Genomic DNA, 12,967 nt, shown 5'->3' on the forward strand with positions numbered 1-12,967 from the left:
TTGTTCAAATGGCTCCGATTCCGTCGGAGAACGGCGTCGAAGGGGACGACGAGAGAGAAGAAGAAGAGGAACAAGAAGAAGAGGAGGACGAAGATGAGGAGGAAGAGGAGGAAGAAGAGCCGAGGCTCAAGTATCAGAGGATGGGAGGTAGCGTCCCTTCGCTTATACAAAACGATGCCGCTTCGTGTATTGCCATTGCTGAGCGGATGATCGCGCTCGGTACTCATGCCGGCACGGTTCATATTCTCGATTTTTTGGGGAATCAGGTTAGTCAATAAAAAAAAAAAAAAAAAAAAAAAATTATAAATTTTGTTTGAGCTCCTTAATGGCGTCTGAATTTTATTGTAGTCCGTTGGTTCTGTTACTTGTCAATTCGAGTTCTCTTGAAATTTAATTGCTTGTATGAACTTATTGATTTGAGCTTAGTGATTTGATGTTGTTTGCTTTTAGCTTAAAAGTTGACATGTCTAGTATCAGATGGTATATTAGATTAGAGGTTATACACCGAAGAATATTTCGTACTTATCTAAGTTGTTTTTGCTTTCAAAGTTGTTGTTAATGTTTAGTCTTGAACCTTAGTGGAATCTCTTGCTGACATTAATCAATTACTGGAAGTTTTAGTATCTGAATGAGAAAAGGTCAATTTCATTTGGTTAATGCAAAGGAGCAAATGCAGTAAATGGTGGTTTCATAATTGTGTCACTTCTATTTGCGATTTTAACTTACTGAATCATGGGAAAGAAGATAAGAAACAATGATTTCCAAGTCAAGTTTGTGTTTTCATTCTAGGCGCATTTGTCTTGACAAAATTAAAAACTGACTGTTCCCACGTATCCAAATAAGTCCGTAGTGCGAGTTAGCATGTGATTATTTGTTTTCCAATAGTCAATTTGAGAGAGCCTTGAAAATGTTAATCTTTTAATTCCTTTACCAATTGGCTGACCACTCACTTCGATGCTGATTTTACTGTCTAATATATATTTTATTTTAAAATCAGTATTCTTATCGTCTCTGAAATTGTGTTGTCTGTTCATAATCTGAAGTTGATTTTAGTTTTATGGCTTAAACTTGAATTATTGGGTTGTGTCAATCATACTTTTTTGTGGCTGGGTAAAGCTCCAAAGTCTGGTTTTAGGTCTTCAAATAACTTTGGCATGCAGGAAGTTTTATTTCTATTTTTTATTTTAGCTATATCAAGGCTTATAGATGGTTGTCTTTGGTGACTGATCTTTTACATACAAATCACTGGCTTTCATTTTGTTATATGTACTTGAATTTCTTCTCTACAGGTTAAAGAATTTTCTGCTCATACTGCTGTGGTCAATGATCTTAGCTTTGATTTAGAAGGTGAATATATAGGAAGCTGTTCAGATGATGGGTCTGTTGTAATAAACAGCCTTTTCACTGATGAAAAAATGAGGTTTGAGTATCATCGTCCAATGAAGGCTATTTCATTGGACCCAGATTATGCGAGAAAAACATCTAGAAGATTTGTAGCTGGGGGTTTAGCAGGTCATTTATATTTTAATTCAAAAAAATGGCTAGGCTACCGGGACCAGGTTTGTACGTTTCTATCCACCTATAGTTTATTAAAAAATTTTCAATTAAATTTTGGGTCCTTGAGTGCTGCAAAATATTTTGTTTCTAGGTTCTGCATTCTGGTGAAGGTCCAATACATGCAGTGAAGTGGAGAGCAAGCCTCATTGCTTGGGCTAATGATGCAGGCGTAAAAGTTTATGATGTTGCCAACGATCAGCGTATCACATTTATTGAAAGGCCGCGAGGAAGCCCACGTCCAGAAATCTTGCTTCCTCATTTAGTTTGGCAGGTCAGTTTTTCAAGGTTTAGTGGACCATCTTTGGTTTTCTGGAAAGCTGCAATAATCATTTTGCTAACTCTTTTTCTTTTAATTAAACACTAGATCTTGCATGTGCTAGCAGTTATCTTTATCTGAACAGCTGTGACAAATCCCTTTTTAAATTTATTCTTGTGGTCTAAAAGTTTTGTAACCCTCTCCCAAATCAGTGGAAGCAGCCGAGCATAGTGTTTTTTTTTTTTTTTTGTTACCTTCTTTTTAAAAGAAATTATCCCATTGCTTATTATCTTTGAATCACATCAGGATGATAGTCTCTTGGTCATTGGCTGGGGCACATCTGTCAAAATTGCATCAATAAGAACAAATCAGAATAAGGGAGCCAATGGGACCTATAGGCATGTTCCAGTGTCTAGCATGAACCAGGTTGATATAGTGGCATCGTTTCAAACAAGCTATTATATTTCAGGAATTGCTCCATTTGGCGATTCATTGGTTGTTTTAGCTTATATTCACGGGGAGGAAGATGGAGAGAAGGAATTTAGTAGCACCATTCCTTCACGGCAGGTATTTTCACATCACATGCTATAAGATGCATTTAGTTCCTGTTCGACATTGAGCTTGTAGATCTGAAGTTAATTTTTTATCGATATGAAACTTGATTGAATTTTTGGCTTGTGGTGGTTTTAATAACTGAAGTTCTTGCTACATGTGTTTGTAATAGTGGTTTTTCTATTATTATTATTATTATTATTATTATTTTCAAACTATGAACAATTTTAATGTGAGGAAATTTCTTCAGAAGCACACATGATTCTGAAGAAGTTCATGTTGCTTATGAAGACATATCTAGTGATAGTTTATGTAGGCCCAGGTAATATCTAGTTCCAATTTTTCTTTTCTTTCCTCTGTCTGAATAGGAAATGCATAAATACATACTCAAAATTCTATTGTTTTCTTTCCAAAACAGCAATCTAAGACATCTTTTTCAGTTTTTCTTACAGTATCCAGTAGACTAAGAACTTCAGCATTTTTCCTTTAACTATTCTGTTAACTTGTTGCTAAGAGAAGGCTTGATTTTATTTTTAATAATTCATGAAGGAGGAATTTGCTTTTATGTTTAGTCATATGACTCGTTGTTCTGTATATGGTTTGATTACCCATGTTTCTGTACCATTCTGTTCTGTTGTTCACTGTTTTTTCTTGATGGTGGGAATTATTGACAGCCTTGTTGACCATTTCTTTTGCTTACCAAAATGGTATGGTTGATGGTTTTTTATTTGCTTTTTTGACTGTGCATGCAGTTCTCTTGCTAAGATTTGTCAGTTCATTTTGAGCAGGGAAATGCACAGAGACCAGAAGTGCGCATAGTAAAATGGAGTAACGATGAACTTGCAACAGATGCTCTTCCAGTACATGGTTTTGAGCATTACAAGGCAAAGGACTATTCCCTTGCTCATGCTCCTTTCTCAGGTTAATTTCATTTTTGATGTTTATAATGTTTATATAGCAGAAAATTTACATCAAGTGGCAATGATAGTTTTTGACATGAATTAGGTAGCAGTTATGCTGGTGGTCAGTGGGCTGCTGGTGATGAACCTTTATACTATGTTGTATCCCCAAAGGATGTAGTCATTGCAAAACCCAGGTTAGTATCTATTATTATTTATTTTTTGGGTTCATACAGAGAAAGATGGTGTTTTGATTAAAAAATCATGTTTGGAGTATGTATGATACGTGGCTTGAGTGTAGTTGTGGTGCTTCTGTTTTACAATTCTCTCAATGATTTAACAGCAATAAACTATATTATTTTAGAATGTTGTGTCTTCTTTGTAATATTTTTGACCTGTAACAAAACTGTTCCTCTTACTTCTGTAGTGTAATATCTGTTTAGGTGTCTTATTACATTCACTGATGCATCCGCACCCAATCAAACTGACTCCTCATAACAAATCAACTCTCAGGTCCTGAGTTATAAGGGAGATTATTGTTGTTAAGCTTGTCAATATCATGATGGTTCTTGCCATCTTGTACTATTGTTGTTATCAATCAGTTCAACATAATCCAAGGCAAATTTACTATATATATTCTTGAAGTAAAAAGTTTCCTCAGCCTTCGAGGATGATCATGTTTCTCTCTGAATTGATCACTTGCATCTCATGTCCAATCTAGATATATATTAATGGATATGTAAAATCGAATTTAACACTAAGAAATTAATTTTCAGTTGTAGAAAGTAACAACAAATATTTTGATTAATAATTTTGTTAGTACTTCTTAATATAAATTATTGTGGGCCATTGTAAAATATCATGGCTATTGATGGTTGTTGTTTTGATTGAGGTCGTAATCTGTAAATGCTCTCTCTCCCCCCTCCCCACAACAAAAGGTGGAATCATTTGATCCTTTCTGGTATGAATTTTCAGAAGTTTGAAAGTCTTGAATTATTTAATGCAAAAATGTTTTGCATTATGATTTTTCTCTTAATACAGTCTAGATTGATTGTGATAGTGTGTTGTACGTGAGAACCTTATGCATGTACTATTTTCAGGGATGCTGAAGATCATATTGCTTGGCTTCTTCAGCACGGGTGGCATGAAAAAGCTTTAGCTGCAGTTGAAGCAGGTCAGGGACGAAGTGAACTCCTTGATGAGGTACTCTTTATTTATTTTCATTTCAATTTACTTCGGTTATGAACATTAAACAATTTAAGTATTTTTTATAGCATAGTTGTTAAAGTTTTAGTTCCTTCTCCCTCTAGGTGATTCCCTTGTTACTTTTCATATTAATATTGTATATTTCATAGCGTAGTCGTACAATTTTAGTTGTTATATTTGTAGGTGGGATCTACATATCTTGATCATTTGATTGTGGAGCGGAAATATGCTGAAGCTGCATCCTTGTGTCCCAAATTATTGCGTGGATCTGCTTCAGCTTGGGAAAGGTATTAGTAGGCAGTTTTTGTATAACTCTTCTGTATATTCTTTGCTAATACTAGGAGTTGGCTGCTTTTTCAGATGGGTTTTCCATTTTGCGCATCTCCGTCAGCTCCCTGTGTTGGTTCCATACATGCCAACAGAAAATCCAAGATTGCGTGATACTGCTTATGAGGTTTGTATGACAAAAATTCATGAAGATATAATACATACTTCTTCTCTTGTGCCAGATTGGGATCAAGGCTTCTTTATGTCTTCTATGCTACAGGTTGCCCTTGTAGCTCTGGCGACAAATCCATCTTTTCATAGGGATCTTCTGTCAACTGTTAAAACTTGGCCACCTGTGATTTACTCAGCACTGCCTGTTATATCTGCCATAGAACCTCAGCTAAATACTTCATCTATGACTGATGAACTCAAAGAGGTTAGTCAGGAGTCCATGTATATGTTTCTCTCATATGTACTTTGAACTTATAAATTGCTGCATTCTTAAAACATATTGTCCTGTTTTGTTCAGGCGTTGGCAGAGTTGTACGTGATTAATGGGCAATATGAAAAGGCTTTTTCACTCAAAACTGATGTAAGTTTTCTGATGCACATTCACTGTGCACAAATGCAGCCACCTGTGGGAAATGTTATTTTAAGATTTATGTCTTTTTTTCTTTCTTTGATACCCCAAAATTTCCAAACCTCTCTTTTGAGTTCATGGGGTTCTAAATTGGGGACTCCTACCGAATTCTACAACCTTTGTAGTTAGAAACTCGTGAGATTGGTCCAAGAGGGTTCCTAGGCCTCTTGGTTGGAAATAAAATGGTCTTAATTACTCAAGCAACCTTTGTGTTATTGTATGATTTATGTAATGCTTCGGGAAACCCAGATGCTGCTTCTGTTTTGCACTTTGACATAAATTGCTTCTGTTTGATTAATTTTGCTGATTGTGATTTTTCAGCTTATGAAGCCAGACGTTTTTGACTTCATTGAAAAGCATAACTTACATGATGCCCTCCATGAAAAGGTATGGTGATGCTAGGTTGTGAAAAATTACTTTGCTTCTCAAAGTTCCTTGTGTTTAGCTGTGTTTGATCTTGAGAAGGCTCTTACATGTGTTTGAAAAATGAAGTTACTTTTGGAAATTCTTCACTATATGTTGATGTCTTAAGAAACCAGTTTTGAAATTCAAAAACAATCACTCCGGACTTGTTATATGGAAGTATCTTTGTTGGCAAATATCTGTGACAACTAATCGAGGGAATTGATTTACTTTTTGAGCTGGTAGTATTGGGTTGTTGCATTTTTCATTCTTGTCTATCACTTACCATCTGATGCATTCGTTTTATTTGTTTTCAGGTTGTGCAATTGATGCTTTTAGATTGCAAGCGTGCAGTTCCTTTATTGATCCAAAACAAGGACTTAATTGCTCCATCTGAAGTTGTTGCACAGCTTCTGGATGTCAGCAACAAGTGTGATTCAAGATATTTCTTGCATTTATATTTGCATTCATTGTTTGAAGTAAATCCACATGCAGGAAAGGATTTTCATGATATGCAGGTACTGAAGGGCTGCACTAGATCTTTTTTTATTATCTTGTGATTTTTTATAGATTTACTCCATGTTGAACTCTCAATATCTTTTAGATACGTATCTGTGATGTCATTATTTAGTTTTCATTATTTTTTTTTTTTAGTTGCCCCACTATTAGTTGACAAGAATGTCAAATCTATTGTACCTTATCAAGCCAGGGCCAGTTATGAGGTGAATAAACAAACGTACTTGCATTCTTATCAGTGGGATATATAAGCTCAGGGTTCGGTATTACTAATCTAAGACTGAAATTCGAGCTTATATATCATGTGTCATCCTACCTAATCTTCTAGTACATCATTCCATGAATGTTACTATTTATAATCCTATCCAATCCCAAGTGTTAAATTTAATCCAAAGTAATTTATCCAATTCCACATTCCAAATGCATTCTAAATAGAAAAAGATGGCTAGCCTATATTTTTAGGCAACTGGAGTATATCCCTCTTTAACTAAATTTTTCTTTCTGAAGTTGTGGAAGTTGTTATAGGAAATTATGAGTAATAAGTGATTTTGACTGGAAGGCGATACTTCAAACCTTGGATAGAACTACCCCTTGGTGGGTTTTTTTTTTTACCTCTGTTAAATTAGTTCATAAGAACTCAGAATTATTCCTTCTTTGGTTGCATTTAATTTGCCATATTTTATGATAAGAATTGCCTTGGAGAATTGATATTTACTATAAACAAAACAATAGTTACTTGTAAAGCTGAAGTTATGTTTAATGTGTGAAGAATGTAGTTATCTTAGACTCTCTGTGTATTTTTTTGTTGTGTGTATTATCTAATGATTGCATTGTTTTTTATTCACTATGATAGGTAGAACTTTATGCAGATTATGATCCAAAGATGCTACTTCCCTTTCTCCGTAGTAGTCAGCATTACACACTCGAGAAGGTCAGAATGGTCAATGAATTACCAATTTAGTGATTTTTCTTTTCTATAAATTAACCTGTATTATTTTATATCAGGCATATGATATTTGCGTCAGAAAAGATCTTTTAAGGGAGCAAGTGTTCATTCTTGGAAGAATGGGAAATTCAAAACAAGCCCTTGCTGTCATCATAAATAAATTAGGGGACATAGAAGAGGTATTTTTATATCTTTTGTTGAGAGGGGGTTTCCATTTAACAGATACCTTTCAGTGGTTGCTTTGGGGTTGCTCTGTTGTGTGGTAATTTGATGATTGGCGATGACTACAAAAGTGCTTTGATTTTGTGCAGGCTGTAGAATTTGTGAACATGCAGCATGACGATGAACTTTGGGAAGAACTGATTAAGCAATGCCTTCATAAACCTGAAATGGTATACTACTAAAATTCTTAATGTGCAAAATGACAGTACATTAGTCCATATATTGTAGTCAATAGTTTTATGAGTCATTTTTCAAGTTTTTCTAATAATGCTTCTTTCATTTGGCAGGTTGGTGTGTTGTTAGAACACACGGTTGGCAATCTTGATCCGCTCTATATAGTAAATATGGTGCCCAATGGTTTGGAGATACCTCGGTTAGTTATATTATATATTGCGTTATTAGTTCTATTTAATATTTCTGCATATTCTATCTGATACTGTAGCTTTGGAGTCCAATGATGTTATTGTTGTGAGAATTTGGATGAATATACCTAATTCTCCCAATTGATAGATTGAGATTTAGTTATAAGGTATCCATATCTAGAAATTTCCTTCCAGTCAATTGGTGGTCTGACATACCTGAGCTTGGGAACAGGTTTCTTACAGGTTGCAAGTGTTAAGTGGAACTGAAATCCAGCAAGTGAAAAAAAAAAAAAAAAAAAAAAAAAATACTACACAAAACTATGAATCAGTTCTCCAGCAAAAGAAGAAAAGGAAAAAAAAAAAAAAAAACTATATTTAATTCTTACTAGTTTCTAAACTTTTACGGAGTTACTTCATTGAGCACCAAACTAAAAATTAATTCTCTAGAAAGAAATTAAATAAAATATAAACAGAACCTTGATATCATGCTCACCCACTGTTTTTGTGGTACTACAAACTTGTTGATATCAATTCCCTAATGTAGCAACATCTCAACCATACTCTTTTGCTGCAACATGTCAGAACCTTGATATACTTTTCTATATATATTAATTTCTCTCTATGTGTATGTTAATTACAGGCTAAGGGACCGTCTAGTTAAAATTGTCACTGATTACAGGACTGAAACATCTCTTAGACATGGGTGCAATGATATTCTGAAGGTATTCTGACTGAATTTTCATTTGATTAAAACTTGCACTTAAAATGTTAGTCTAATTATTATTGTTGAATATTTTCTTATCCGTTTAAGTTTTTCAGAGGTTATTTACTTAATATGGTATCAGTATCAATGTCAGGGGGCTGACCATAGAGTATTGTGTTCAAATCCCTTTGTTCTATGAATTAAATATTAATGTGTTTGCATTTAAAATCTCAAGTGTTGTGTGTTTGAATCCACATGTGCTGGAATCCACTTGGTAACTTTTTTATCTCCTCGAGTACTACAAATCTTTTGTTTCCTAAAAAAGAAAAATAACATATTTCCAATAACTAAATTCAGCCATCTACATGAGGTGGCTTGTTAGAGTTTAAACAATTTTGGTCTCTTTTAAGCTCAAGTTTGGTGTTTAGTGGTTAACACAATGCTTTTTGACATTTTGGTGTTATGTCAAAACGTACAGGCTGATATTGTAAATCTCTTAGTTAAATACTACAAAGAGGCAAGACGCGCAATCTGTTTGACCAATGAAGAAGATGATGCACGGTCAAAAAGAGACGGCAATAGGGCTTCTCAGGCTATTGAAAAAACATCGAGTGTTAGAACCATGGAGGTTAAGTCAAAAACTAGGGGCGGTGCTAGATGTTGCATGTGTTTTGATCCCTTCTCTATTCAGAATGTGTCTGTCATTGTGTTCTATTGTTGTCATGCTTATCACATGGATTGTCTAATGGATTCCATGCATACTGTTACTGGCAAGAGAGATGCTGGAGCGACTTATCAGGAACCATTTTCAGAATATGAGTTTGATAATGGTGTTGAGGATGAGGATACCCAATCAGGGGCTCCTCGCATGCGTTGTATCTTATGTACTACTGCTGCTAGTTGAGTTAATGATGTGTGCCTGTGCGTGAGTCTGTGGGTGGATGGGTTTGGCCGTCTTTCTTTCTTATTTTTATTCCGGCGATCTCTTTTTTTTTCCTCTTTGGTTGTATATGCCCTGTATGCGGATATTTATCATTCTTTTTCACTGTTGTGAGTTATTTGTTATTAATTTTGTATCATAGTTTATATCAATATAATGAAGAAGCATTTATAACTTAGTGTCATTGTCTTTAAAACAGCAAGTTCCTTGACAGTTTCAGTTTTGTTGAGTTGAATTTGTCGCGTGACTTCCTATAATATCAGAGATCATTATGTATAGTGTGTTCATGTGTTGTCTAAGATGCTGTGAAGTTGACAACGAAGCTGTTGGGGCCTAGGATGTAATTCTAATATTAATTTTATGATAAATTGTTCACAGTAGCGAGATAACCTGAATATTACTTACTTGATGGAGAATCGGAATCATGTAATATTTGTGATATATATATATATACCGTAATTACTGTACTACTGGGGTGATTATTAGGGACCTCCTGAGGTTAATATTTTTTATATTAATATATATTAAACAGTAATCGAAATCATTATTACTATATTTGTTAAAAATTAAGCAGCTTAACATTGAAGGCATGAGAGGAAAGAAAATCGAATAAACAATTAATGCCTGAGTAGAATGAATAGGGAGCTTTCGCAGCAAAGACGGCCAAGTGGCCAAGAGCGAACCAAGGGAGAGTTCAATATTAACTTTGACACCCCGTGATAAATTTAGAAGAAGATGAAGAATATGTGTTTCCTCCGTGTATTGATCAGAAAAAACATAATACATTATTTATTTGGAGATTTTAAGAAAACCAACCTACGGCCACCCTAAAAAGTATAACTAACCATAAAAAGAAATGGAAAAAAAATAATATATATTCAACTATGCAACTTAGGAGACAATTATACAAATATGGATTCAAATTGACAATATATGCTGCCTTTTGCGGGCTGTACAGTCTGATTTAGCAGATACAGAATGACACATAAATCTAAGTCTGGATGTAATAGTATAAAANTATACCGTAATTACTATACTACTGTGGTGATTATTAGGGACCTCTTGAGGTTTATATTTGTTATATTAATATGGGAGAATAACATTTTCCCACCCAAGGTTTGAGGAAACAACATTTTCCCACCCGTCAAGTATCAAAAAGACACTTTTCCACCATTTGTCAGGTTCCGTTAGTGTTTTCTGTTAATATTTGACTGAAAAGATGAAAATACCATTAAATAGTTTATTATAAATTTAAATTTAGTTAAGTCTAAGTCTAAGTCAAAGTCTTTATTCAATTATTTATTAGTCCAAGTGTAAAGATATATTTATTTATTTAATTAATTAGGAATATTGATTTTTTATGTTAATTAGTAAAAATGAAAAACATTATAAATAATAGTGATGAGATATTGATTACATTATAAATAAATATTTAGATTATTTAACTTTAAATAATTTTATAGCATTACTCATAACTTTTTAGGTGAGATTAACTATTTTTTCTTTTTTGACTTTTTAATATTTGACTTTTTGGCTAATTAAAAATTAATAAAGTAAAATATTTAAGGGTATTTTCGTCTTTTCAGTAAAATATTAATAGAAAACATAATAAAACCTAACGAAGGGTGAGAAAGTGTCATTTTGAAATTTGATGGATGGGAAAGTGTTGTTTTGCCAAACCTTGGGTGGGAAAATGTCGTTCTCCCTATTAATATATATTAAACAGTGTTATACCTGAAAAAGTAAGGTTGACGCCAAGCCTTGTCAGGCTGGGCAGTCAGAGCTTAGGTAGGTTCTGCAGCCATTCAGACGCAGTCACGTCGCATGCTGACGTGAGCGGCATTCTCCTGCCAGTGCAGTGGGTATGCGCCAGATTGACAAAAAGCTGGAGACGTTCTACGTGTCCAGTTCCTGCACAAGTCGAGGAAATCACTCGAGCAGGTGAGCAATGGGACACAAATAAGGATTTGCACGACAATCTGACCCACTCATAGATTTAGTAATCATTACCTCAATTCATCCCACTATAAATAGAGGGCTCCTCTCCCGTTTGTGAGATTAGTTAATTTTTCTCTGAAATAGCATACATTCTCTCTCTCTCTCTCTCTCTCTCTCTCTCTCTCTCGTGTATTCACTTGTATTCTCTAAGCTATAAGTCAGCTCGTTGAACGTGACCTGATCTTATATTTTAATATAATACTAGTGAACGTAGGATTCGCTTATTTAAGCATCCGAACCACTTTAAACATTGTTTTTCATCTCTTATTCAACCCATCATCCCCATATGCACGTGTGTCTTCTGAGTTTGCTCAGCATTCCCCCCGTGTAATCAGTTGGTGTCAAAATCAAGCATCAATAGTTTGATGCTAGAGGGAGGGCCTGATTTAGTACTTGTTCTTCATCAGGAGAATCTTTGACTAATCGGTCCCACTACAACAAATGGCTCACCGATTTGAATCTGAGTGAACCAATCATGGTGACGAAGAGATCCCTCAAGTACAAGAGGACACTTCTCTCAAAGTGCCCTCAGTCCCGCAAAATACCATGGGGGATATCTCTTCAAGCTCGCTGCTTGACCTAGCCGTCATGAGTTACCTAGAGAGGTTCAACAATACTCTTCAACCGGTCAGCCAAAGGCTGGACCGGTTGGATCGGGTCATGCTACCAGAATCAAATGAGGCAGTGCTGTCGCCAAAAACGCCTGCAGGTTGCATGAAGGCGCGGAAAAGGGCAATAGCCCATGCTGCGCGCACTACAGCGCGTCAAAGAAAGGGAAAGCAAGTGGCGAACGGCGGGCCTAGAGGCTCCCAGGGACCAGTGAACACCGACCGTGCCCCAGGTAGAATATCCGTGGCGCAAAGACTCGATGATATGTCACGGCCCGAGCCATCCCGTGTCACGTCGCACGAGCACTCCCATTCCCACAAAAGTGCAAGGCGGGGAGATTCCCATTAATGCCAAAATGATGATTTCGATCGTTATCGCGCGGGAAGTTCCCACCGTTCGCTGGTCGGTTCACACCACCGTGGAGGTCAAGAAGGTTCCCCGGACCATTCAGCACCATCACACGACTCTAACCAGCATGTGTCCAGATTGGCTGGGACTGCCGGTCGAGGCAAGGAGGAATCCGACCTACGGTCTTTCCTCAACCGCAATCGTGAGGGTCGAACCTGCATTGCGGAAAGCAATCCCCAGATGGCCCTGCTACCTCAAATTGAGAAACTACAGCGAGCCCTAGATCAGTTAAAGGCTCAGCGAGATGAGCAAGGGCAGGTCGTAGAGACGTCTCCCTTTTCTCCGGCTGTGTTAGCCGCCCCTCTCCCATCCAGATTCAGAATGCCTAATATGCGAGCATTCGATGGAAATTCTGATCCGCAAGATCATTTGTAAGAGTTCAACGACCTCATGGAACTCCACCAAGTCTCTGACTTGGCAAAATGCCGTTGCTTGGCAGTCACTCTGACTTCTCATGCCAAGCGATGGTTCAGGTCGCTCCTAG

At 36.1% G+C, this 12,967-nt stretch overlaps 1 protein-coding gene across 1 annotated transcript; it reads left to right on the forward strand.

Moving 5' to 3' along the window:
- Positions 1–5: 5 nt before the first annotated feature.
- On the forward strand, positions 6–9,646 carry LOC116120739 (vacuolar protein sorting-associated protein 41 homolog). The gene is made up of 19 exons (XM_031406706.1): positions 6–266; positions 1,290–1,559; positions 1,649–1,828; positions 2,120–2,380; positions 3,154–3,286; positions 3,371–3,461; positions 4,365–4,467; positions 4,654–4,757; positions 4,831–4,924; positions 5,018–5,173; positions 5,267–5,329; positions 5,699–5,764; positions 6,097–6,297; positions 7,149–7,226; positions 7,301–7,420; positions 7,553–7,633; positions 7,751–7,836; positions 8,466–8,547; positions 9,007–9,646. The coding sequence occupies exons 1-19, from the start codon at positions 9–11 to the stop codon at positions 9,430–9,432; spliced, it is 2,853 nt and encodes a 950-aa protein (XP_031262566.1). The 5' UTR covers positions 6–8; the 3' UTR covers positions 9,433–9,646.
- The last annotated feature ends 3,321 nt before the right edge of the window (positions 9,647–12,967 follow it).

The sequence above is a fragment of the Pistacia vera genome, unplaced genomic scaffold (assembly GCF_008641045.1).
Source record: "Pistacia vera cultivar Batoury unplaced genomic scaffold, PisVer_v2 Contig942, whole genome shotgun sequence".
Classification (NCBI taxonomy): domain Eukaryota; kingdom Viridiplantae; phylum Streptophyta; class Magnoliopsida; order Sapindales; family Anacardiaceae; genus Pistacia; species Pistacia vera.